The sequence below is a fragment of the Mesoplodon densirostris genome, chromosome 8 (assembly GCF_025265405.1).
Source record: "Mesoplodon densirostris isolate mMesDen1 chromosome 8, mMesDen1 primary haplotype, whole genome shotgun sequence".
NCBI lineage: Eukaryota > Metazoa > Chordata > Mammalia > Artiodactyla > Ziphiidae > Mesoplodon > Mesoplodon densirostris.
Genome location: NC_082668.1, coordinates 27,926,630 through 27,949,973, shown reverse-complemented (window position 1 = coordinate 27,949,973; position 23,344 = coordinate 27,926,630). Strand labels below are relative to the sequence as shown.

General features: G+C 37.0%; 1 protein-coding gene across 3 annotated transcripts in view; it reads left to right on the top strand.

Moving 5' to 3' along the window:
* UNC80 (unc-80 homolog, NALCN channel complex subunit) overlaps positions 1-23,344 on the top strand; it is a 239,604-nt gene that overhangs the window by 16,600 nt on the left and 199,660 nt on the right. For all 3 annotated transcript variants that reach the window (XM_060106372.1, XM_060106370.1, XM_060106371.1), the window contains exons 7-8: positions 2,426-2,565; positions 22,588-22,849. In XM_060106372.1, coding sequence (XP_059962355.1) covers positions 2,426-2,565; positions 22,588-22,849 — 402 coding nt within the window. The remainder of the gene's footprint in view (positions 1-2,425; positions 2,566-22,587; positions 22,850-23,344) is intronic.

Here is a 23,344-nt window from a genome sequence, read left to right as displayed (position 1 = left end):
AACTAGAAATTTTGGAGTCCTAGTATATCTCCTACTGAGCAATTGCTAAGTATAGACACTGTGATTTATATGCTGTACTTCATCTATTCTAAGATGTACATTTTTTTCACTTTTAACATATTTGAAATCTAGTGTATTTCATGATCTTTGGCCTCTTACCATCTACCTGCCTGGTAGAAGTCTTGATATGATTGTCATTCTTGCAGCATAAATTTGGTCATTTTCAGCATCTAGGTTTGCAGAATCAGGGTCAGTGCCTTAGAAGAGTATGTCAGAGGGGATAGTGAAGCACTCTTTTAAGAAATAACACTCTTGACACAGAGGAAATTATTCTATGAAAAAATATATATCAACAGCTCTGAGTTGAAATTGCTAAATGTGAAAGAATTTTAGGAATACCAAATTTATTTCACTTATATTTGCCTTTTTACTTATACATGGGATTGATATATAATCAAAAGCTCTGCATAAATAAGGCTAAATTAGACCTTTTTAATAAGTATAAAATTAAAAAGTCCTCACTGATAAGAAGTGTCCTTATTTAATTAACAGAAATCTTTTCTTAATCATACATAAAATAATGGTGCATCTTATAACTTAAAGACATCTTAGATACAATGAAATACATAAATTCCATATTTCAGTCTCTTTAATCCTTTCCATTTGATTTCTTGAGTCATATTGTTTTCTTTTCATCCTGTTGCTCAGGTGTGAACTGTTAACCTGCTAAATCCAGGTCCTCGTAACTAGATTGCAGCTGGAACCACAGATTGGATTTTCTACCTCTAGCCTCTCCTGCTTCACATAAATATCAGTTCATAATGCCTGACTAATCTTCCTAATGTATCATTTATTTATTAACTCATCATTCCACAGAGGCTCATTATATACAAGGTGCCATCCTTTTATTATATCCCTTCCTCCTTAGGAAACTTTAGTGGATCCCATCAACCATCACGTCAAGACCACACTCCTCTCCGTGGCTCTCTGTGCATTCCACCACTTGACATCATCTTTCTTAGGTGACCCTGATTATTCCTTCAGTTAGTTAAGCACTGCTCCCAGGGGGCAGAGCATGCAGTTTTAGCCTCTGGGTCTTTCCTCAGACTGTTTCCTCCTCCCTGTTGTCTATCTAAATTGTATCTTTCTTTTAGGGATGAATTTAGATCTTGGCTCCCCATGAATTCTTGTCTAATTACTCTAAATCTACACTGTCCAATATGATAGCCACCAGGCCCATTTTGCTATTGAGCACTTGAAATATGATTAGTTTGAATTGATTGAATAGTCTGAATTGGTGTTAAGTATAAAATGTATACCAGATTTTGAAAACTTAGTATAAAAAATGTAAATACTTATTAGTAACACTTATATTGATGACATGTTGAAATGAAAATTTGGGATTAAACAGACTATATTATTAAAATTTTTATCTTGCCTATTTCTTTTTACTACTTTAAAATTAGGTGTGTGTCTCCTATATGTGGCTTGCATTATACTTCTATCAGATGTGCTGTTGTAACCTGTATTTACCTCTCTTAAAACTAAACTGTAAGCTCTGGATTTCAGGGTTCAGGTTCATCCAATCTTTTTTTTATCTCCAAAAATCTAACATGAAACACACATAATATGTTCATGTGGAAGGATTCTTTGGTCAAATTCAGATGATTTATTTCATCAAATTTCTAGCTGTATTTGTCTCTCTATGCATCATGTTTGAACAATGCTTTCTTATTTTACATATGAAAATATAAATTGTAAGGGCTAAAATCTATGATCCGTTTTTGAGGGTCTTTATCTTTTAGCAAAGAATTTTATCTGTAATACTGATAGAAAAACAGCTCACATTACCTGGGCAAAATTACATTTATCAGCTAAATGTAATTAAACTACTCTGTAAATAAAGTGAAATGAATTTGTACTTACAAGTAAAGGTAATTGTATCCAATTGGAAAAATGTATTACATGCCCCCCTGATGCATAATGGAAAAACCTGAACCTTGCACTTTCATTCTTATGTTTTGCCTTTGATTTGATTAGCTCTTTCTAACCTGACCCTTGTTTTCTGCCTCTTGTCTCTATTCAGTTCACCTCAGTATTGGTCTATCTTTGATGAATTGTTGGTTTGTAGCTCTTCTTCTGTAGATACTGGACATGGAGGTGAAAAAGAAAGGAATCAAGGGCAAAGTGAAATAAAGGACATGAAAGTACTTAGCCCAAGGCTTAGAATGACACAGATGCTCTCTAGAAGCCAGTTTCCATTCCCTCTTAAATGAAGGCAAAATCCCTTTGTCTATGACATGATATTTAACTCTGCTGCAAATTTTTTTAATTTAAAAAACAATGTATATAATATGATAGATAATTCTAGAAGATATGCCTGAAGGAAAAAAAAGCACTAATCTACTATCTCCACCCCCAAAAGGGACTTCAGGTGGTCTCTGAAATGTTCCAGTCAGATTCCATCTCACCCAAGGCCACCATTTCAGGCTGCCACAGAGGAAACTCCCTTGATGGAAGTCTGTCTTCCCTGACTTCCCAGGAAAGAGGACCATCGCATTCCAGGTACACAATTGCAATGTTAGGGTCAAAAATGTATCCCCAGCTCCCCAAAGTTAAATATACATTTCTAGCTACTTATATAGCCTCTGTCCCTTAAAATGTGTAAGTGCATGATATGTATGTACATATTCTTGGTCAAAGTATAATTAGATTAATAATTCCAGAAATGAGCTATGAATAGCTCATTTAAACACACTCGGGTAGACATGGAAAGACATGTCTGCTTCAATGAGATGTCTGAACTGAATAATATTTTAAATATTTCGATGCAGAAACAAATGATGCTATCAAAAGATTGTGTTGCAGGAGTGTGAAATGATCTGCTCTAGTGTATAAAAATACTTTATACCAGCAGATCCTTGTATTAAAAAATGAGTGCTTCTAAAGTACTCACAGGGAATTCCAAAGTCTGTTCTTTGTAAATATTCCAAGGCTGCCTCTGTTAGTTTGTGTCATAGTGACTTTACTTACCGACGCCTTCCCTAGGGACAAACATTGATCCATTTCTTCCTACTCCCTGATAAAATGATGAAAGCCTGGATTCAGGAGGTTTGCCTTTGTACCCATCTATAAACTCCACCTAAGAGGGGAGGGTCCCTGAGACCATTTGTATATCCCTGTTTTCAAATGACGTTATTGTCTAGTAGATAGTATTTTAAAAGGACATATTTTTAAAATAGTTTTATTGTGGTTTAATTTGCATACCATAAAATTAACCCATTTTAAGTGTACAATTTAATGATTTTTAGCAAATTTACAAAATTGTACAATTATCAACACAATTCAATTTCAGAATATTTTCTATCACCCAAAAACATCCCCTCTGCCCATTTCAAACACTGATTGCTTAATATGCTTTTTATCTGTATATAGTTGCAATTCTGGATACTTCAAATAAGTGGAATCATACCATCTGCAGTCTTTTGCATCTGACTTCTTTCCTTCAGCACAGTGTTTTAGATCATATTATGTACAAACAGTTCATTAGTTCATTCCTATTTGTTGCTGAATAGTATTCTGTTGTATGGATGTATTACATTTTGTTTATCCATTCATTAGTTGATGGATGTTTAGATTGTTTCTAACTCTTTGCCTGTTGTGAATAATGCTTCGATGAACATTCACGTATAAGTTTTTGGATGGGCAAATGTTTTTCTTTCTGTTGGGTAGATACCTAGGAGTGGAATTGCTGGGTTTTATGGTAAATTTATGTTTAATTTTTTAAAGAACTATCAAACTGTTTTCCAAAATGGCTGCACCATTTTACATTCCCACCATAAATGTATGAGGGTTCATTTTGCTCTATATCTTTGGCAGAATTCGTTGTTGTCTTTTTATTATAGCCACTCTAGTGGGTGTGACGTGGGATCTGATTGTGGCTTTAATTTACATTTCCCTAATACCTAATGATGTTAAGTATATTTTCATGTCTTTGTTAGCTATCTGAATATCTTCTTTGGTGAAATACCTATTCAAACGGTTGCTCAAGTTTTAACTGAGTTGTTTGTCTTCTTATTATTGAATTGTAGGAGTTTTTCATGTATTCTGGATACAAGTCCTTATACCTCCCTCACCCCCAGAGAAAAGATTCACAGATATTTCCTCTCAGTATTAACTTGCCTTTTTGTAGGTAATTTTAAAATGATCTACCTCCTTTTGGCACCAGAACTAGGCCACATGAGTATAGTGTTTTATTTTTATTTTTTTAACATCTTTATTGGAGTGTAATTGCTTTACAATGGTGTGTTAGTTTCTGCTTTATAACAAAGTTAATCAGCTATACGTATACATACATTCCCCACATCCCCCCCGCTCTTGCATCTCCCTCCCACCCTCTCTATCCCACCCCTCTAGGTGGTCACAAAGCACTGAGCTGATCTCCCTGTGCTATGCGGCTGCTTCCCACTAGCTATCGATGTTACATTTGGTAGTGTATATATGTCCATGCAACTCTCTCACTTCATCCCAGCTTACCCTTCCTCCTCCCCGTGTCCTCAAGTCCATTCTCTACATATATCCCCATATCCTCCCCGCTCTTGCATCTCCCTCCCACCTCCCTATCCCACTCCTCCAGGTGGTCACAAAGCACTGAGCTGATCTCCCTGTGCTATGCGGCTGCTTCCCACTAGCTATCTGTGTTACATTTGGTAGTGAATGTATGTCCTTGACACTCTCTCACTTCGTCCCAGCTTACCCTTCCCCCTCCCTGTGTATAGTGGTTTTTTTTTTTTAAGATTTCTTAGAATTGTTGAAAGCATGGAACCAAATGACTCTAATTGCTTTTTAACCAAAACACTATGTTGTGCTTTCAAAAAGCAAAATGAAAAGAGTTTATTTTTGTGTCTTTATTTTGGACTTTAAAAGCAAGTGGCTCCGTTGAATAAGCTTTTGCTGGTTGGGAATATGAAATTTTGACAGCAACTTTAGTTGTGTAAGCAGGGGTTGTTTGTGTTTATCCACAGGATTTACTGTGCCAGGTCAATGGTGATAATTCATTCTTAAAATCATATCATTTTTAATGTGGTAGGAACCCTGTGAGGATAACCAATCCAATCTCCTGTCTCCTTGCTGATAAACTAACTACATTTTAACCACTTGAACACTTTCAGCAATGAGAAAGTTAGTACTCTCAGATGAAACTCATTTCATTTTTAGTTAACTATTTAATGGCCTTTTTAAAGAATTGAAGTATAGTTGATTTACAGCAAAGTGATTGTTATACATACATATATATGCATTTGGCATGTCCTTTTTATATTTGACTAAATTTTGCTTTTCTTTAGTTTCTGTATATGGTTCTTGTAGTAGTTTTCTATTGCTATGTAACAAATTACAACAAACTTACTGGCTTAAAACAACACATTTATTATTTCAAAATTTCTGTACGTCAGAAATCCAGGCACAGTTTAGCTGGACTCTCTGCTTCAGGGTCTTACCAGACTGAAATCCAGGTGTCAGGATGGACTACAGTCTCATCACAGGCTTGACTCAGGAAAGATCCACTTACAAGCCTTTTCAGGTTGTTGACAGAATTCATTTCCTGTGGGTGTAGGACTGAGGGCCCTGTTTCCTTGCTGGCTATTATTTCGGGGCTGCTCTCCATTCCTAGAGGCCACCCACAGTTCATTGCTATGTGGCCTCTCCACAGGCTACCTCACAACATGGCAGCTTACTTCTTTAAAACCAGCAAGGGAGAGAAGTCCTCTCTAATTCCAGTCTGCCTATACAGTCTTTATAATATAACATAATCACAGGAGTGACATCTCATTATCAGTGTCATATAAAATAACCTAATCACAAGAGTGACATGCTATTACTTTTGCCCTATTCTATAAGTTATATGAAAGTCACAGGCCCTGCCCAAACTCAAGAAAAGAGGATTATAAAGGGTGTGACCACCATCAGGTGGGAAGCAGGGGTGGCTCCCCAAAGTGTATCCATCACAGTCCTTTTGAGTATGTACAGACTCTTCTCATATTACTGTTCCACTTATTCAAAAGTAACCACTATGATGACCCCTCCACACACCAAGACTCTCATTTTATTTGGTGACAATAACTCACTAACAAATTTATCAACGGTATGATTTAATCATATCTGGGGAAAAAGTAGCTCCTTACTACACAGACTAAAGAGAATAACAACAGGAACTACCTGTTGTTGGACATCTCCTGTGTGCCAAAAAACAGAACTAGGGTCTTTACATTCATAGTTTTGTCTAAATTTTCATTTATTCATTCATTTCTATATCTTTTAAGTGTATTCTAGACACTAGGGTTGTTTCAGTGGCAAAATTCTTATCCTCAAAGAGCTCATTTTCTGAAAAGATAGACAGATAAAAGAGAGTAAATGCATAAATAAGTAAAAATATTTTCAGGTTACTCTAGGACTAAGAAGGTAAAACCAAAGCAAAGGGATGGGAAATGGGCTCTTTTTCATAGAGACCTAAATGATATGAAGGCGACAGCCTCAGGAAGATCTGGGAAGAGCAATCCAGGCAGAGGGAACAAGTCTAAAGGCTTTGAAGTGGGAATAAGCTCAGTGTGTTCCAGGAATGGAAGAGAGGCCAGTGTGACCAGGGGCTAGTGGTGAGCAGGGGGGTAAGGTATAGGGAATCAAAACAAAGTGGTTATTAGGGGTCAGATCACGGAGGAGCCAGGAAGCCATGGTAAGAAGTTTGAATTTCGTTCCAGGTGTGATGAAAAGTCATTGGAGTTGTTTGAGCAGTGGAGTGACATTAACTAAATTATACTTTTTAAATATCACTCCAGATGGTTTATGAAAATAGGCTTGGAAAGCAGAAGTAGATACAGAGATTAGTTAGCAGACATTTGCAATGGTCCAGGTGAGAGAGGATGTGGCTTGGTTAGGATGGTGGTAGCAGGGGTGGAAAGGCTGAGATGAGGTTGCAGTTGAGATATATTTAAGGTAGAGCTGACATGACTGGATATGAAGAGTGAGAAAAAGAAAGGAATCAAGCATAACTTAGGTTTTGGGCTTGAGCAACTCTATGAGTAGTTATTAAATTTATGATATAAGGAAGACTGAGAAAAATCACATATAAAAATATTCTGAATCTGCTTACTTCCACCTACCTCTATGGCCACCACCATTATTCAAGCCATTCGTCACCTCCTGCCTGGAGTCCTGCAACAGCCTACTTATTAATCTTCTCTTATTCACTCTTGTCACCACCCAATAGAGGACATACAGAGTCATGAAAACAATTAATCATGCCACTCCTACGCTTTAACTTTTTCAAAGTCTGCCCACTGCTATCAAGATAAAATTCAAAATCCTTGAAATACCCCTCAAAGCTCCACATTATCTAGCTGCTGTCTAGTTCTCCTGTCTAACATTGTGTAATTACTCACATTTGCGTCACTAGATTCCAACATCTTCTGAGTTCTTCACATGCATCGTACTTCCTCTTAGCTCTGAGATTTGGAGTATGTTATTCCATCTGCCTGGATGGTTCTTCCATCTCTCTTTACTTAACCAGCTCCTCATTCTTCAAGACTCAATTTAAAAAGCATTTCCTTACTTCCTAGGGAGACTTTGGCAGATTTTTAAATACAATCACAGAACTCCCTGTTTTCTCTTATGGTACAAATGGCAATTGTAATTTAAAGACCTGTGTGATTAGCTATCTCCTTCACTAGACTGTAAAATCCATGAGCAGAGGGACCAAATCTCTTTTACTCATTGCTCTATCTCTAGTGCCTGGCACATGGCCTAGTGAAGGGCACTGAATAAGAGGATGAGTTTAATCTTCATAACATCCATACAAAGAAGACATTGTTTCTCTTTTAAAGATGAGGAACTGAAGCTGAGAGAGATTAAATGACTCACTCAAGGACACATGGCTAGAAAGTAGAAGAGCTAGATCTGAGCCCAATCTAGACAGTTACATGGTCCACACTCTTCACTCCTCTTTCATGAGAAGGTAGGCCTTTAGGGGGAGCACAGTGGAGTTCCTATAGCAAGTTACCCATCTCCTTAATTATGTTTTTATGGAAGCCTCTTTTCTTCTTCATCCCTCATTAAAGGAGAAAGGGTTGTGGTTGTTTGCCAGAATTAGTCATTTTCAGGAACAGATGCTTAGCATCACCTTCCCCTGACCTCTCCCAACAGGTCTGAAACTCAGCTCCTATTTGGTCCTTATCTAATTGGATCTTTTAACACTTTAACCCCGGTGGCCACTCTACACTTCCTGACACTTCCTCCTTGACTTTTTTCACGTTATACTCTGTTGTTGTTTTCCTTACCTTTCAAATGGAACCTTTATAGACTTTTTCTTTGCCTTCTTCTCCATGGCCCTCCTCTTACTGTTGCTGTTTCCCTCTCCTCCCACATTCTCCCTCTGAGTGGTCTTATTCACTGCCATAGTTTCAATGACTCGCAAAGTGATGATGACCCTCAAAAGATATCCCATCTAGACAACTCTTTTAGGCTCCAAACCCATGTAATCAAGAGACTGATAGAAAGCTTTCTGTACCTCAAACTCAGCCTGTCTAAAACCAAATGCATTCTCCTATCTTCCCTATTTCAGTAGATGGCACTACTATCAACCCATGCATCTCAGTCAAAAATGTGAGGTTTACTCCACTCCAAGTCCTTTACATTCTGCCTTATTAATGTCTCTCAAATCCTCTCCTTCTCTCCAACCTCATAGTCACTGCCTTAGTTCAGATGCTTATCATCTCTTATTTGGATTTCTGCAAGTGATCCTAACTGGTATCTCTACATTCAGTGTTGCCTCCTTCTAAACCATTATCTATATAATGTTACAAAAGTGATTTAAAATACATATCTGATCATTCTATTCCCTTGCTAAAAAATCTTCAGTGGCTACCCATAGTTTTTAGGATACATTTCAAACTCCTTGGTCAGCATACGTTAAGTCTTCCTGATCATTCATGACCAAGCTTACCTTTCCCCACTTCTCTCTTGCCACTTCTTTTTCATGTTTATTTTTAGTACCAAAATCTGTATTCACTACAATTGCTGTACAACAAGTTACCCAAATTTCTTAGCAGCTTAAAATGAAAGAAATTTACTATCTCACATAGTTTCTGAGAATCACGAGTCCAGAAACAGCTTAGCTAAGTGGTTGTGGCTCAGGGTCTCTCAAGATACTGACCAGAGCTGCAGTCATCTGAAGACTTGAATGGGCTGGAGTGTCTACTTTCAAGGTCACTCATATGGCTGTTGACCAAAGGGTTCAGTTCTTCAACATCTGGGCCTCCTCATAGAGTTCCTCATGACCTGGCAGTTGACTTCCCCCAAAACAAGGAAGAGGGTGAGTAACCAAGATGGAAGTCATGCTGTCTATTATGACCTAATATCCAGATGGAATCTTCAGTGTCTTTTATAACCTAATCACCGAGGTGACATGCCATCACTTCTGCTATATTCTGTGTATCACAAGAACCAACCCTAGTACAGTGTGAGAGGAGATTCCACAAGGGTGTGAATACCAGGAGGCAGGGATCATTGGGGGCTATTTTGGAGGCTAATTACAATAAATAATAATGATTACAATGTCACCATCATTTTATATATAATTATTATGACTGTATATCTGTATTTTCTTTATATCAGTCATTAAGTATCCTCATATTTCTTCTTTACTAATTCTGTTCTACACACATTCCAAGGAGTTTAATTTAATTTAAATGTAAGTGATTTCTTACCTCAAATACTATGCTTCTGCCTGACTTTAAGTAATTGTGAAAAACAATGTTATGGTGAAATATTGAGGTCATAAAATACCCAGGAACTTATATTTCTTACATAATTTTTCTCAACCATAGTAAGCATTGGAAATTTGCAAATATAAATAACAGATGATCTTTCTTTCCTCTGCCAAAACTCAGTGTTAATGGCTTTATTCTGATTTGCCTGTAAAGACAAAGCCAGCTATAATGTCCAAGGCTTCCTCTTTGTGGAAGGACATCGTTTTTCCCATTCTCTGATATTGCCACAGTCAATCATCTATGTGTATATGCATTCATCGACGCATATATGCACACAGTCACCCATAGCACACATAAACCTACACGTGTGAATTAGATATGAACTCAGTGGCGCTTCAGAAAAAATGAATTATGTCTTCTCTTTGCCTAGCTGCAGGGACTGGTTGCCATGGAAATGAGGCACAAGGTAGACCTTTCAGAAAATGCTAATGTTAATGTGTCTGCATTGGAGGAGTTCATGTATTAATCAGAAATAAAGAGAACTTTAATAACAAAACAATGCAAATATCCTAGGAACAAAAGCTGTCCTCTTATATCAAAGAAATCCAATTTACCATCTCTTTTGCCCTGACCTTGACTGAACCGAGCATCACTCTTCCTGGAACTCTGCAATCAGAGAACAGGTAGCTAGTTTTTTAAAATTAATGTCAGATTTCATCTTTAATTACCATATGCATAGACTTAATTTCTGCTTCATTAAATACTGCATAGGGTCAGGACTAATTTCTACAGTTCTCTTCCTCCATAGATTGTCTGTTATTTGCAAAGTGTTTTTTTGCTTCAGATGCATTCTACTAGGATCTCCCGACCCTAATTAATAATAACTTGGTTTCCTTAAAGCCATAGTTGCTTGGAAAATTCACTAAAGCAATTCCTACCTTTTTCTAACAGTCTTTTTTGGTCATAATGTATTCTACACATACCAAAGAAGTATGTGTTAATTATAGAAAAAAATTTAATGGTATAAAATATCTTTAAAAAATTGAAAATTATCCATGAGCTCATCAGGTAGTTATAAGCATTTTTTTAATATATATACTTCTCTTCATTACTTTTACATATACCATTTAGAATAAAACTTGTATTCATACTTTCATAAAATTTTCACTTTTTTCTGCAAAATAACTTACAGAATCATAGAATATTAGAGTTGGAAATAACTCTCCTATCATATCATACAATGAGCTGTCCACATACCATCTTTATTCACTTATGTAAATTTTTCTTACATTTAATTAAGTAGATAGTTGATTAGTTAGGTAAAATGACTTATTGGTTACTTAGTGACAAGTTGATTGTCTGATAATCCTGTCCTAAATGAAAAGAACATGATTGATTATTCTTTTTATTGACTACTCACCCCAGTGTAGCTCACACTTTTAAACCAAATAAATTTGTACTTGATAAAATGAAGGTACTTCACGTTATAAATATTTGCTATAGAATGGCCTGTTAACTTCATTCTTGTTTCAGAGTCTCTTTAAATATTAAGCAACTGAAATGTGAATTTGCTTAACAAATTTTGATTGCCTAAGTTATAGACTCGTTTTTAGTCTCTGATTGCGGCCGTATATTGGTGGAGTCTTGCTGTTGAAAATCTGATTATCAGCAGAACTGATCTGTTAGTAAGTAGTTAATGACTATGAGACTCAACTGTACAGTAGCAATTACTTTCAGTCAAATTTTGTCTGTAAAGACAGAAATATAGTCATCTGGCACCCTCAGGGACAAAACTACCAACATATCATTGCAGTTAGTGTTTCCATATAGGAATTGTTTTGGATGTTGTTTAAAAGTACAAAAGTCATGCATTATTTGTTCTCTAGGGCAGTTGCCCTCCAATCTTATTAAGAATGTTAAAGAATTACCTGGAGAAATTAGGAATATGGGATGAACAGATCCAAATTACTATATATACAATAGGTAAGTGACAAGGATTTACTATATAGCACAGAGAATTATATTCAATATCTTGTAATAACCTCTAACAAAAAATAATCTGAAAAAATATATAGATATACAAAACTGAATCACTTTGCTATACACCTGAAACTAATGCAATGTTGTAAATCAACTATACTTCAATAAGAAAAAAAAAAGATTACCTGGAGATATTGTTTAAAATAAAGATTCCTGGGTTCTATCACCAGCAATTCTGGTTTAGTTAAGTTTGGGATAAGACTTGGGAGTGTGCAAATTCTCACAGAAGCAGTACATTGACATATCACTATATAGAACACTGCTCTAGGGACTTGAAATTATTTATGGAACTTCCTAAACTAATTTACTAACTAGAAATATTTGGGGACACTGTGGTGTGGGGCAAAAGGTAAAGGGTAAAGATAGCTAGTCCAATGGGGGGGGATGGAAATCTGTTGAACTACTAATGTCTGCCTTCATCACCGCAGCCTAGTCAAGAAAACAACAGGCTCAGTCAATTGACTGTCACAAATGCTTGAGGACCTAACATTACCCAGCTGGTAGCCAAGCCAACTTCATACTTTGTCTTTTCTTTATAAATCCAAGAGTACAGCACTGAAAAAAAAATTCTCTTATTCTAGGTATGAATGATAGGCTGAGAAGAGTGGGTTAGTCCATGCCTTTTAAAAAACGAGAAATGGAGTGGGGCGGGTGGGAGGGAAGGGTGGTGAAGGCCTCTTAGGAAAATGGTAGAAATGAGAATCAAGGTTGTTACTTTCCCTCAAACTGGGCTTGGGGACATAACCAGTCAGGGTCTCAGGAGGAAACAAGTGATAGACTGGTAATTTGAGAAGAGATTAAAAAGGGCTATTTACAAAGGTTTAGATAGGATGTAGTGAAACCACATGAGCTAGTGCAGTACTGCAGGGAGAGTGCCATCAGGAGGCCCACCAGGAGGCTCCAAGTCTGAGTGGGCAATGGGAGGGAACAGCTGTGGAGAACTGTAGGGAGAGAGTGATTAATAAGATCTGTGACCTACCGTGGTCACATCGGTCCTAGGCCATAGTGTGAGCCCTCAGCAGATCTCTGGGAGGGAGGAGTCTTGGGGAGAAAATCATTGTCCTTCTTCCTTCCCATCTCCTGTGGGAGCCTCCTTTTGCAGAATTCACCCTGGAGCCAAAGGCATGGGAGCCTTCTATAGAGCCTATACAGACCAGTCTTTCTGGACATGGAGGTAGAGAAGGGTGGAAAGTGGATGGGGTTGGAGAGCAGCGGTTGGAGGCAAATAAGAGCTATCCTGCCCAAGAGGAGAGCCTTAATTTTGAATCTAACCCTCATACTTCTTATGAAAACTCAGCAATTCACAATTCTGAGACTCAGCCTTTTAAATAAAATGATTACATAATGAAAAGTTAGATAATAAAGTATTTTTAAAGAACAGTCTAACACATCACCCAGAGGATGATGAGACATTTGTGTAAAGCTATATATATAAATCATATAAATTATATAAATATTTACATTATACATTTATTATACATTTATGTTATATATAATGGATGTACAGAGTTCTGTATAAATGTGTATCAATATGTATGTATATTATATAAAATATAGTGTGCATAAGGATAGAGTTTCTGTATATATAAATAGTGGATATTTAGTCTATATTGATAAAGTTTAAGATCTTAGTTGGCTAAAATTCTCTAAAGAAACACAGAGAAAAGTACACAACACCCAGGTGGTTAGTTTTATGTCTTTTCACAGGTGAATACACTAGAGTAATCAGCACCCAGATAAAATAGAACACTACAAGCACCCCAGCCTGGTAGATCATATAACACCTAATTAATTTTTGTTAAATGAATATACGTACTAGCATTTATTTGCCTATTCTCCTTTGGCTGACTTTGAGAATGTTCTCTAGGTTTTTACTGTAACAAAATTGCTACAATAAACATTCTTGTGCATGTCTCCTTGTGTACAAGGGTTTCTCTAAGGTAGAATTTCTGGATCATAAGGCAGGGACACTGTAAAATTTACTAGATATCACCAAATTGCACCCTGAAAGGGTTTACCAGCAGTGTATGAGCGTTCCTGTGTATTTGCACCCTCAGCATTTCTTACTGTCTTCAGGCTTCTGTACTCTCACAGATCTGATGGGTGTGAGGTGATATCTCATTGTGATCTAAGTCTACATTTCCCTGATTATTCATGAAGTAGAGTATCTCTTTATGTTTATTCTCTCTTTAGGTTTTCTTTCTGGTGAAATTTCCTTCCATACCCTTTACTCCATTTGAACTATTTGTCTTTTTCTTACTGATTTATAAGCATTCTTTATTAATGAGAAGAATAATCCTTTGTAGACTAAATACATTGCAATTATCTTTTATATTTTGTAGACTTATCACTTTGTTTATGTTTTTTAATAGAAGTTTTACATTTGAAATAGTCAAATTTATCAATACTCTCTTAAAATAGTTGGGGATGTTATCTTCTTTAAGAATCCTTTCATATTAGTTATAAATATTTTCTCCATAGTTTTCTTCTGTTTTGCCTTTTCTATGTCTCCAGTTCATCTAAAGTTGGCTTTTTTTGATACATGGTGGTATGAAATAGGGATTTGGTTTCTCCACATGAATGACTCATTTTTTCCCTCAGCATTTCTTAAACAGTTGTTTTCCTGCAGATTTGTAACTTTATTGAGTATCAGTGTCCGTATCCACATATGTAAGTGTATGATTTGGGGGCTCTCCATTCTGTTGCATCTCCCTATTTGCCTGACTCTACCCATATTCTACAGTCTTATTATTATAGCTCTTTCCTCATTTTTGTTATTGACTTTAATAAATTAATAATAAATTTTATAAATGTTTTGTGCATCTATTAAGAAAATCATGTGGACATGTTCTCCTATAATCTTTTTAGGTAGTAAATTAATAGATTTTCTAATAATAAATCATCCTTAAATTCCTGGGGAAAACCCAGTTTGTACATAGCTGGATGTAGTTTGTTAATATTTTATTATTTTTACATTGTGCTCATAAATGACTGTGGCTTTTGGTTTTCCTTTCCTGTTCTGTTCTTGTCTGGTTTCAATAGCAAATTTATAATAGCCTCATGAAAAGAATGTTCCCTCTTTTTTCTGTCTTTGGAACACTTTGTATAAAACTAGAAATACCTGTTTCCTTAATGTTTAATGAAATTTGGCTGTAAACCTTCTGGGCTTGAAATATTTTTAAAATAAATTTTATTTACCACAGTTCAGTTTTTAAAGGTGGTGAGTCTATTTAGGTTTTAATTTCTTCTTGAATCAGTTTGGTTGGATAAATATGTGTTCATCTAGGTATTCAAACTTTTAATTCCATTGTTCACAGTGTTTTCCCTCATTTCTGAAACCATCACCATATCTAGTTATGTCTGCTTTTTCAGTGATAGTATTTTGATCATACTTTCTACTACATTTCTTGATTAATTTTTATTAGTTTTATCAAAGAAATAACATTTGTTTTTGTTAATCCTATCTATCTTTGTTTAATATTTCATTAGTATATGATCCTATATTATCTTTTTTTATTCTGTACTATTTGGGGGTTTATTTACTTTTTTTTTAACCTATTGAAGTAGATGCTTACTTCATTATTTTTCACTTCATTATGTTTCCTTTATCCTGCTATAAGCATGTAGATCTCTAAATGTTCTTCTCATTCCACTTTATCTGTATCTCACACATTTTCATATGTGGAATCATTATCATTCCATGTAATATTTTAAAAATTCTAATTGTAACTTTTTATTTGACCCATGAGTTATTTCAAAGTGTATTTCTAAATTAGCTAACTGATTAGAGCTTTTCTTTTTGCTATTAGTTTCTACTGGAATTCAACTATGGTTAGAGTACTAGGTTTATGTGAGATGTTGAGTTTTCAGTTTCTTTTGAGACTTCATTTGTAAACACTGCAAGGTACAAGAAAATAATGTTGAGTGTGTTATTCAGATCTCCTATATTCTTACTAATCTTTGTATGCTTGATCTACTATTTGCTAGAAAATGTGTGTTAAAATACTACTACTATTATTGTCTATTTTCCCCTTACAAGTCTCTCAAGTTTTGCTTTAAGCATTTGGTAGCATTCTTGTTAGGTATGTACAATACATGTTTAGAATTAGCATAGCTTCCTAAGCTTTTCTTTTAACATTATGGTGACAATCTTTATATCTAATAATACTTTTACCTCAAAGTTTCTTTTTTATTATTGCTACACCAACTTCCTTTTAGTTATATTTGCATATCTATACCCATTCTCTTCCTTCCTAAATTTCTGTGCCCTCAATTTTTAGGATTTTCTTTTGTAATTAGCATGTGACTAAACCTTGTTTTTTAAATCCAATGTGAACATTCTTGTCTTCTATCCCATGAATGTATTCAGTATTTATTTTGATAACTGCCATTTTGGATTTATATTTTCCATTTTATTTTAATTTGTGCTTTTTATATACTCTGCTTTTTATGTTTCTTTTTTCTCTTCTCCTCTGCCTGTTAACTGATTGAGTTTTCTCTAATCTCCTTTTTTCTTCTATTGGAAGGAAATTTTCTATTATATGGCTACCATTGAAAGTGTAACATGGATATTTATCTATTGAAAGTCAGAATTAAATAAAATCCCAATGTTTCAGCTCTGCCTTATTATATATTGTTATATACACTTGTGAAAACATCACCAAAATCAAGATAATGAACATACCCCTCACCCTTTAAGGTTTCTGTGTGCCTTTTATAATTTTTCCCCTTCTGCATCCCACTCTTTCCTCATTCATAGGTAACCACTGATCTGCTTTCTGTCACTATAGATTAGTTTGCAGTTTTCCAGAATTTCATATAAGTGAAAACATACTCTTTTTACTCAGTGTAATTATTGAATATATTAATAGTTCTCTTCTTTTTATTGCTGAGTAATATTCTGTCAAATGGATATACCACAGTTTGCTTATCCACTCACCTGTTGATGTGCATTTGTGTTGTTTTAAGTTTGGGGCAATTCCATTCTTATAAAGTCCTTCTCCACTCCAAGATTATAAAAACAAATAGCCAAAATTTTTTCTAGTATTATTATAGTTTTATATTTTTGCATTTAAATCTTAATCTATCTTGATTTTATTTGGTGATAAAACATGCTAATTAAGAAAGGTTAAATTAAATTTTTTTCTGAGTAGTAAGTCAATTATGCCAATATTATTGACTAATATATTCTTTGAACTAATTTGATTCATGACCTTTTTTATATATTAAATTCTTGTAAATATTTGAATCTTTTGTAGCTCCATATTTTATACCACTGAACTTTTGTTTAAACTCTTGGCTAAATATTATTGTTGTAAAACACAGATTAATATCTGGCAACTTATACTCTTTATACTTCCTGTTAAACCTTTCTTGATTACTCCCAAACTTTTTTTCATCCATCCAGTTAAATTTCAGAACAGTCTTATTGATTTATAAAAGATAAATCCCTTTAGAATTTTGGTTAGAATTTGTGATACTGTGATTTATAAAAAGAAATATATGATATTTGGTCTTTGTCCTTGTTTCTGGTACAAAGATCCTACAACCCTTAGAGTTTCCTAAGTGATGAGAGGAGCAAAGGTGTCTTTTGTTATGTTAATGAGGTGACTTTTGGACAGCACCTAAGGTTAAGGGCTGGCTGCCAGGAGAACTAATCATGTGATTAGAGGGTTAGAAATTTTAGCCTCACTCCTGACCTCCCAGAAGGGGAGACAGACTGGAGGTTGAATTAGTTGCCAATGGCCAGTGATTTAATCAATTGTACCTATGTAGTGAAGCCTCCATAAAAACCCAAAAGAGAGGGTTCAGAGAGCTTCCAGGCTGGTGATCACACGGAAATGCTGGGACAGTGGTGAGCCTGGAGAAGGCATAAAAGCTCCGTGCCCTTTCCCCATACCTTCCCTTATGCATCTCTTCTGTCTGGCTGTTCTTGAGTTATATCCTTTTATAATAAACTGATAATCTAGTGAGTACATGAGTTTCCTGAATGCTGTTAGCCTCTCTAGTGAATTAATTAAACCCAAGGAGGGGACCATGGGAACATCTGATTCATAGCCAGTCATTCAGAAGTACAGGTAACAACCTGGACTTGCAGCTGGAAGCTGAAGTCCTGGGGCAGGGGTTGTGGGAACCTCCGATCTATAGCTAGTAGGTCAGAAGTGCTGGTAACAACCTGGACTTGTGACTGGTGTCTGCAGTGGAGTGGGAGCAGTCTTGTAGCACTGAACCCTTAACCTGTAGAATCTGACATTGTCTCCAGGTAGGTGTCAGAATTGAGTTATATTGTAGGACATCCAGTCGGTGTCCAGAGAATTGTTGGTGATATGGGAAACACTCCCTTCCTACCTCCACACATCGAAACTGGGCACAGAACACAAAAGAGAATTACATTAAACTTATGGATTCCACCTATGAAGAGTGGAAATCTTTATAGAATTGAGTATTTATTCCAATGATTATAGTTTGTGTTTTTGTTTATTAAGATTTTTTTAATGTTCTATAGTACTGTCTATAGTGGTTTCCAAGTGTCACCAGCTTCTTGTATTACCATTCTCTTTTAGTTTGTGGGTTGATGTTCTAGGCTAACTTGTTTAGTGCCTGTGCAATCTTTCCTAATATAACCTGATACTGATTATGTTTTTTCAGTGGTTTTTAAACCATAATATAGGACAATGATCAAATCTTATGTTGAGTGTTAGATATTCCCTGACTAACCTGATACCAATTGATGTTAAATTGATCTTTCTTTCCCTTACTTTTTGGAGTGGATGTTTATCTTCAGTTTGTTAGGTCAAATATTATTTAAATTTGAAAGTATTAATAAGTTACGTACGTGGGCTTCTCATTGCAGTGGCTTCTCTTGTTGTGGAACATGGGCTCTAGGTGAGCAGGCTTGAGTAGTTGCAGCATGTGGGCTCAGTAGTTGTGGCACGTGGGCCCTAGAGCGTGCAAGCTTCAGTAGTTGTGGCATGCAGGCTCAGTAGTTGTGACTTATAGGCTTAGTTGCTCCACGGCATGTGGGATCTTCCCGAACCAGGGATCAAACCCATTTCCCCTGAATTTTCAGGCAGATTCTTAACCACTGTGCCACCAGGGGAATCCTGAGAAGGCCTTTCTTATTTACATTTTCAAAATGTTTATTGCTTGTAGTTACAAAAGCCATTGATTTCACCATCTTTGTTTTGAATCCTTTTCTGAAGTTTATCAGTTTATTCAAATAAGTGAAGACAGGCAATAAGCATGTAAACAAAATAGAATATAATTTCAAGTCATGCCACGTGCTATGAAGAAAATTAGAACAAGATGAAGAGATGAATAGTGGGAGAGTGAAGCCATTTCCCATAATGGTTAGGAAAGACCTCTCTGAAAAGATCACATTGGAACAGAACCCAGATAAAGCTTAGGTCATAAGGATAGAAACTTCCACATAGAGAAAAGCTCTGAAGCAGGCAAAAACTTGATGTATTCAGGGGTAGTAAGGAGGTCTGTGTGAGTGGAGCACAACTACCAGATGTATCCAGATGGGTCCAATCAGGAAGGAGAAACCACACAGTAATTTGAACAGGGCAAGTTTAATATAGTGAATTATTAAGTATAACAGAGGATTGGGGTGTTGGGGTAATGAGAGACCAGCTAGTAAGAAGTAAAGAGAATTCTAAAGCATATAGAAATAGCAGATATAATGGAGCAGTCACCAACTTTGAAGCTCAGACACAACACCCAAGGAAGAAGCCCCTCCAGGACTGAGATCCAGACCTTGTTGGAGAGGACAGAGTCACACCTCACTGAATGGCAGAGAAGTCAGTGTGGTGCTGTATCAGGGGAACATGCTGGAAATCTGCCCTCTGGAACTTGTCAGAAATCCACTCTCTAGGGTGCTAGGGAAAGCTGTTCATGGGGGGCCTCTTAGTAGAGGCACTTTGCTACAGACCTTCCTGAAATGGGATGTGCCGGGGGAGCTGTTGACCACTGGGTCCTGCTAGCCACTGATCATGGTAGGAGCTGGGCACAGGAAGAGCTGTGAGCCCAGTGCTAGAAAAAACACCCAGGCTGCAGACGCTGCACACTGGGGAAGCCGTGTGCACTGCAGGAGCTCAGCACTGGACACACACAGATGCGACGGGAGCCTGGTACTGGAGAAGCTGCACATAGTGCAGGGATATGCCAAGCTAGTCCATCAGAACCAGGAAGCAAAATTCTTTCCTCTTGCAATACCTCTTCCATTCCCTCTACAGACAACGCTTAACATCGTGCCAGCTGTCAACAGAAACGTATTTAAAGGACTCGAATCCATTTTCACAGAGCAAGCAAAAAAGATGAATTTGGAGTTGAGAGGGAAAAATAAATAAATGGCATACCAGTGCAAGCATGATAATGAGGTTAGAGTGATAGACACAGCCAGATTATGCAGGCCATGTTGGCCACTGTAAACAGCTTGCATTTTATTTTAAGATCTTTATTTAAAAATCTATTGGAGGAGGGGCTTCCCTGGTGGCGCAGTGGTTGAGAGTCCGCCTAACGATGCAGGGGACACGGATTCGTGCCCCGGTCCGGGAAGATCCCACATGCCGCGGAGCGGCTGGGCCCGTGAGCCATGGCTGCTGAGCCTGCGCGTCCGGAGCCTGTGCTCCACAACGGGAGAGGCCACAATAGTGAGAGGCCCGCGTACCGCAAAGAAAAAAAAAAATCTATTGGAGGGATTTGAGCAGAGGAGTGAAGAAACAAGAGAAGACGCAATAAGAGGGCTTCCCTGGTGGTGCAGTGGTTGAGAGTCTGCCTGCCGATGCAGGGGATACGGGTTTGTGCCCCGGTCCGGGAAGATCCCACATGCCGCGGAGCGGCTGGGCCCGTGAGCCATGGCCACTGAGCCTGTGCGTCTGGAGCCTGTGCTCCGCAATGGGAGAGACCACAGCAGTGAGAGGCCCGCGTACCGCAAAAAAAAAAAAAAAAAAAAAAAAAAAAAGACGCAATAAGACTAGGAAGAAGTAATTGCAGTAAAGCCTAATGGGACATGTTGGGGTCTGTGCAACTGATGCAGAGTGGTTGGAAGGAGAATCTATGGGACTTCCTGATGGATTAAAAGTTGCCATGCTGTTGATGTCCAAAGCATATTCTAGCTCCCTATAAGAGGGATAAACTCCAACATTCCATACATAGGAACTTATATGAAGAAACGCTTTCTACAATCAGTTGACTGCCCACTCGATTAAATAATTAATATCGTAGCAACTTATGTGGTTGAATTGTAACTTATACTTAGTTTGCTACTTCCATTAAAATATGCAAGAATATTAGACTACAAGATAGCATCAACGGTCACAACCATCGTGTACATAGACAGTCACCCCTCCACATGCCAGACAATGCTAATGAGAGTAGAGAGGAGATAGGGCATCACGTGCTTTGGTAGGGGAGTAGAAAGGCCATGAAAATGATTCACAGGGCACCAGACCTGGTCGGGGTTTATATATCTGAACTTTACTGCACACACAGTAAGAAATATATTTTACTCATGACTCACGGCAAGTATGTAAAGTGAAACAGAAGTATCACCAACCATACAAATTCTTACTCCATTTGTTGCATTTTCATAGTTTTTATTCTAGTTAACATTTTAATAATAGTCATATCCTTTTGAATTAATTTCTTGAACCAGTAATGAGTCATAACCTCCAATTCAAAAAATATGTGCCTAGTAAATTAAGGAGGACCTCTCTTTCTCACTCTCAAGTGGCTGCATTTTTTTTTTTTTCCTGAAGCTCTTCATGTGTAGGTGGCACCATTTGCTAGTTGATAGCAGGGTATAAAATTTTCTCTTTTGCATCATTTAATTCAGGGAGAAATTATGCCAGGGGTTAATTTCAGATTTTAGATTTAAGATTCCATCTTTGGATTCCAGAAGTTCTCAGTTTATAATTTGTCATGTATTGTCTATCATTCTCACCAGACCATACGTTCCTCAAGGTGAGGAAGTTGAACTTACTTACCTTCATATCCCCTAAGATACCTGAAATGCTGAGCAATTGCTTAAAACTAATTTGTAGTGCAAGTAAGTTGAACATTAAATAATGAATATATTGTGTGTTTAAACTGAATAATAGAATTCCAGAATTCTGAGATATTTTAAAAATTAGTTTTCCTGTCTTATATGGATATGACTTTAGAATTTTCAAAATGATTTCATTTTCCTCAGAGTATAACTTCTGTTTGTTAGTACTTTGCAGTTTCCTTGGCTCCTTTACATAATATTATCAAACTGAAATTAAAATATCCCAGTGAAGTACACAAATATTATGCCCATTTCTATCAAGGTACAGGTCAACCTGATAGCTTAGCATAAAAGAAACATCATGATCTGAACCTCATCTGTTTTTATAGACTCTCATCAGTGTCCACCACCCAAATTACTCACCAACTATACCAACTGCATGATTCTCCCCCACCAACTTAAAACTCATGATTTTTTAAAAAGTCCGTGCCTTTGTAGGCATTGTTCCCTCTGACTGAAATGCTGATCCACTCTCCTGACCCACCCATCCTCAACTTTGCCTGTATAGTTGCTACCTATCCTTCAAAACTCTCTCAAATGTCTCTACTTCTAGGTAGTATCTAGCAAAAGCAAAATGAGTGAGACCAGTTAGGAGGACAGTAGAGTAAACCAGACAAGAGATAAGTGAATGAATAAATGACCAAATGAGAAAAGCAGAGCTATAAGCTACATTGTGCCTCCCCTTGGAATGTATGACTGCCAGGATAATCATGTTCTTTCTGCCATTGGGAACAGGGTCTCTCTCGTGATTCCTCCATGCCAAAGGTCCCGCTATGCCACCTACTTTGACGTTGCTGTTCTTCGCTGCCTACTCCAGCCCCATTGGTCTGAGGAGGGCACTCAGTGGTCTCTGATGTACTATCTACAAAGGCTGAGACACATGTTGGAAGAGAAGCCAGAAAAGCCCACAGAGCCGGATATTCCTCTCCTGCCCAGACCCAGAAGTAGCTCCATGGTGGCGGCAGCTCCCTCACTAGTGAACACACACAAAACCCAAGTAAGAGAAACTTGGTCCATCATCATTTGAACCAACAACTTCAGCCATAACAGATTCTTTTTTTCTTCTGTGCATCCAGCTCTTATTTATCCCAGTGCTGACTGTTGGATTGGTGGGTTATTCTGATGCTATTTTCCATCTTTTACTGCTGGACCCTTTTGCTGTTCTTTAGCATTTAATTGACCATTCAAAGAGGTGCTATCTAAATGCCTCTTACACACAGTTATCTAGAGTAAGCCTCTGTTGATCCAGGATAATGGAAAATGGATCCTCTGGCTAATCAAAATGCTAGTTAATTGAGAGTTTTCACATATAAGTGCCAGTTAATGATATTATAAAATGCATGACACTAACATTTTACTGAACGTGATTTAACCTCCTTTTGCATAGCTCAACATTTTCCAGTGCCTCAATGTCATCATTAGCAATATCATTTTTTGATATATAGTCTTGCTCTTTATTATAGATGTTTGGAGGAATAAACTGAATGTGCAC